Genomic DNA, 4,780 nt, shown 5'->3' with positions numbered 1-4,780 from the left:
GGAAAGAGTTAGGATAATTTTCATGCGAAAAGCCATAGCAAGAAGCCATATTCTTACCTTCAGAACCTTTCCCACCACACTAAGAGGGAAGGTATCACTCGGTACTTTAAGAATTGCATGTAGAAGAATGACAAGAAACAAGTTACTTTATAGTAAAATGTTAAATACTTACTGCGTAAGAGCCTATGAGGAATGCAGCATTTGCTTGCTTTTTCTGATCAAAGCCAGTATAATGAATTATTTTCTTCCTTATCAATGTAAATGACTGTATCAAGAAATGAACAACAGTATTATAATTTGGCACACTGGATTTAAAATCTACATGGCCTGATACAATTTTTAAAATCAATGAAAAAGAGAAAAAACAGCCAAAACAAATGGCCTCCTCAAAACTGAGGTTTTCAGAATTACATTTCAATCTCTGCTTTTCTGACCAAGACATAACCAAGTACATTATTTCATATGCAATCATAAGTAGTACTCAGTATTCTTGCAGGATCACATCTTTAAGTGTAGCATAGTACCAATATAATATCTACCGTATTGATAAGCCAGTAACACTCACCATGTTATGCCAAGTGAATATTAAAAAGAACCCTATATATTCCTCTACCAATATGAATGGTTTTAGGATGAATAAATAGAAGGTTGTTAGATTTTTTTTGGTATTTTCTTCAGTCATTTTAAGTGTTACAACATATTTAACCATTTGAAAGATGCACTTAATTTAAAACAGAAATGTAAATGTAATCAACTATTCAAATATAGTTTCCACTGTAGTTAAATTTGATCTCCTAACCCCAGCCCTGTGCACTGCCAAATGTTTTCATGGCTTAAAATGTTCTATTTCTGTCCTGTGTTGTCAACTCATTTTCAGAAGCCCTGAAAATAGACCACATTAATATAATTTTCTTACAAAGCAGCTCCTGGCAGTTTCCACTTTGACCTGAGCTATGTTGCCATGACAGATGTTGAAACTTTGAGCTGTCACAAGCAGATCTGGCTCCTTCATTTGTATCCTTCTGCAAACCCTATTTCCCCACTACTTCAGAGTGTAGGATGCTGACAGCTGCAGCAGGCAGCTCCCAACCTCAGTGCAACGTAGGCTAACCAAAGGAATGGGAGGTCTGAAAAGGATCCTTTAAGTAAAGGCCTTCTCTCTCTCACCTTCTCCAGCTTGCAGTCAACTGTATCCCAACTGCACTTCCCCATCTTCTTCTATCTAGCTGCCAAGGTCCTAGAGGAATTGAGATAGGAATGCAGGGAGCAAACCCCTACGCCTGAACTGTTTTGCTGCAACATCATCTGCTGCTGCCCCAGGCCTCCCTTTTCCTCTCTGTCTCTCTTGCCTTCTTACAGCAGTTGCTGCTTCTCTCTCTGCTGAATTCATCACTGGTGGCAGTTAGTGACTACGGGAATCAGCAGTGAGGGGAAAAGCACTAGAGAGCAGCCCTCAGCACAAAGCTGGGCAGCAGCAGGCAGCTTGGAGCAGCTGCAGGAGAAGTGACAGCAAGGGCAATCTGGTTGCAGCCTGATGTGTTTCACTGTACCTTCAGCCCTAGCTGCTTTATTTGGCCTACCGTTCCTTTAAGGCTGCCAACCTCTCTCAATACAATTTATTCATTTTTTTTTTTTCTGAACACAGACTTCTTCTGTAAAGTGATCTTCAGGCAAAATAAGTATAAATTTTCATACATGAGCAAATCTGTTCATTGTGCCACAAGCATTACAAATGTATCCAAAGCAGGTAACTTGATTCCAGCCGGCACGTAACTTTCTTTAAAACAGAGAAATCTCTGCATCTTGCTATTACTGTGTTGCCTACTTCCTAACTTTTCATAATTCAATTGCTATGAACAGGCAAGCAATAATTACGAGTATGTATTTTAACAAACTCTTTAATTTGGCTAACAAATTTTGTACACCAACCCCTGTTAAAATTTGACCAAATTCAACTACTTCCTTTTAAATTGATATAGGACATTTTTAACTTAGTTGTTTTGATTTATGGAGATACTGGCACAGCAACTAGTTGCTAATCCATTCAGAACCGGGTACTTTTAAATCCTGAAAAAGTACTGAGGACTGCCTGCCAGAAAACAAATAACCTCATCTCCTAGCATTAAAAGTACTCATTTCCCTTTCAGGACCAGGGCCTAAAATATATATTTTAAAGAGCAAAACACAGGTTCCTACAGGAGATGGTGTCAAAATCAACATACACAAACAGCAAACAATGTAACAAAAACTAAATAGAAGAAGAAAGAAAAGGTCAGTTGCCTTAGTCTCAAGTCAAGCAGAAGTCAGGATAGTGTAGCACCTCAGAGTCTAACTGGTTCAGTCTAAGGTGCTACCCTGTTCTGCCTTTTGCCTAAATAGAAGCGTGTTTCACTGTACCCTGAAGTTCACTAGAAAATGACAGATTGCCAAAGAGACCAAATTCCAGAAAAGGGGACCCTCTCCTTAAAGACTTTAACCACAAGAAAGTTTCTTACTAGAAACCTAGCAGTAACAATATTTAAAAGTTAACTGTTTTGATAGTATACTGTCTTTCGAGCAAACAATTCTTTCCCTCACTTCCACTATCCAAACTCCAGAACAGAACTGTACACTATATTAATCTATGACAAATCCCACCAAGAACCTAAATATCCATCATACACTTCAAATAAATATATATCTTTTCTGAGTAATTTATAGATATGACCACACAAGCTGATTTCTATTTGGTACAACTGAAATGAAAACTAAAAAAAAGAAAAAAAGTGTTTTTTACCTTTAATTTCTTATTTAGCTTGGAACAATATCTGTAAACCATAGCCAGATTGAGTGGTCCAAAATCTGCATAGAAGCTTGTTGGGGAAGGAAAAAAAAGAAAAGATTTTGCTTGTATATGCAGTATAGAAATGTGTTTAAAAACCCATATTCATCAAATGAAGACTAATATTAAGTACAAATAGGTACAAAAACACCGAAATTCCTTTCTTGAGTACAGTGGAAGTATGCACTAATTCACTGGAGAAAACACAACTTTATAGTTTTTATTCTTATAGAACTTTGATTTTGTTTTCTTCTACACACAAGATCTAAAAATTTGACAAAATAAGGACATTTTCAGGGTTTGGAAGTTTACAGTAAAATAGTATTTTTGGGCATCACATCAGGAACTCTTGATTTTAATGACAACACAAAAGCAGGTCTTTAAAACAAGGTCATGAATATATTCTGAAATGTTTTTGCTAGCAATAAACTGTCAAACGGGCATTAAAAGAGTTCCACAGGACTAATCTCCAAAGTGCTCAAAACAAACCGAAGCATCTAGAGCCCCTGTTACATGTATAAACCCGACACCATATAGTACAACTGGTAGAAGCTAAACAGAAAGTTTTAACTAAGGACATGCTTATTCGTTACCATCCATGTACAGCATAAGTGACTTTCATCATCTCATTTGCAATTCAATGTGCAAAACTTTTTGACCTCCAACTTTTAAAGGGAGAAGTCACCTTTGTTAACTTTTGAACTACCGTTCTAGGAAGTTGAGATATTCTCTCCTAGATATTTTGGACCACTAAATACATCCCTGTAGCTCAGGGGTAGGCAATGTTTTTTTTCTCCCTTGGAAGGTGCTGGAGTGCAGGCCCATGGAGCCTGGTCTACTTGCAGCAGGGCTTGCAGCCTCCCAGCTGCCTGGTGGGAGCAGCTTGGGCTCTGTGGCTGGCAGCAGCTGCTTAAAGCCTGGGCTGGCAGTGGTGGGCCGAGCAAAATGGCCTTGTGTGCCATGCTTGGCATGTGTGCTGGGGGGTGCTGACCCCTGCTCTAGCTCAATATTCCAGGGACTGTCTTATAATAAAACATGGTCCTGTATCATCTTCCAACAGGAAGGCACTCTATAATTAAAAATAGAAAATGTTAGGAATTTTTTAGCAAAGAAATGGGTAGAGCGCCAGAAGACCCTCTTCAGAGATAACCTGCTCCTATTCTAAGTAAAATTAGGTGACTGTAATGCACTAGCTTTGAAAGGGTAAGCTCCCTACAGTCAATTAAAACTCCTAAACCCTTGCTCATTGGGGTTTTCCTGATGAAGGCATGGCATATTCTGTAGAAGGCAGGAAGAAGAAGACTATACTTACTTCTCGTATACAAATTCGTCATCTATGCAGAAATGGTGTGTGTTTGCAGCACCACTCTTTGGTTTTTGGCAGAGAATTGCAAAATAAAGGCGATCTGAAATGCAAGAGATTTTAAACTAATACTGCACTCAATGTCACAGCTTTCTATACAAAAAAAAAAAAAGGAAGACAAAGAAATGAAGACGTGTTGCTTTGAACATGAGTAACTTTTAGAGCGGGACGTACAAAAATGTCCTTTTGGGGTCCCCAGCTTAGCTCACATTTTTTCAGAGGCCAGGGAAACCATGCAGGCTTGGATTCAAAGGGCTTTCTCCAGACTTGGCCAGAGAGGCTGCTCAGGAGAAAGCCAGCCGCCTCTGCCTCTTGGAGGCTTTGTGGTTGAGACGCCTCCACACCAAGAGGTGGAAACCTGGGGCTGCTTTTGGAAGCCACAGATCAACCCAGCGTGCCAGGGACCACCTCAGAGACCAACAACCCGACCCCTGACCCCCCAAAAACATCTTGGACCTGAAGAGCCACTGGCCAAACAGGTCCTGCTGCAGTGTGCAAGCACCCGGGCTCCGAGGGGGCGGGGCCCGAGCAGCTCCCGGGGCCCCTTCCTCTGGCAACACCCGGGGGGGGGGGGCGGTCCCCCCCCCCCCCCCCGC

At 40.5% G+C, this 4,780-nt stretch overlaps 1 protein-coding gene across 15 annotated transcripts in view; it reads right to left on the bottom strand.

Moving 5' to 3' along the window:
• CDC14B (cell division cycle 14B) overlaps positions 1 to 4,780 on the bottom strand; it is a 63,971-nt gene that overhangs the window by 45,627 nt on the left and 13,564 nt on the right. For all 15 annotated transcript variants that reach the window (XR_003092778.1, XR_003092774.1, XR_003092777.1 and 12 more), the window contains exons 2-4: positions 4,134 to 4,227; positions 2,777 to 2,852; positions 173 to 265 (exon numbers count right to left, since the gene is read on the bottom strand). Coding sequence is in view for 10 of the 15 variants with exons in the window: in XM_025197641.1 (XP_025053426.1) it covers positions 173 to 265; positions 2,777 to 2,852; positions 4,134 to 4,227 (263 nt within the window). In the remaining 5 variants the exon portion in view is untranslated. The remainder of the gene's footprint in view (positions 1 to 172; positions 266 to 2,776; positions 2,853 to 4,133; positions 4,228 to 4,780) is intronic.

The sequence above is a fragment of the Alligator sinensis genome, unplaced genomic scaffold (assembly GCF_000455745.1).
Source record: "Alligator sinensis unplaced genomic scaffold, ASM45574v1 scaffold240_1, whole genome shotgun sequence".
NCBI lineage: Eukaryota > Metazoa > Chordata > Crocodylia > Alligatoridae > Alligator > Alligator sinensis.
This window is presented reverse-complemented; position numbering and strand designations above follow the sequence as displayed.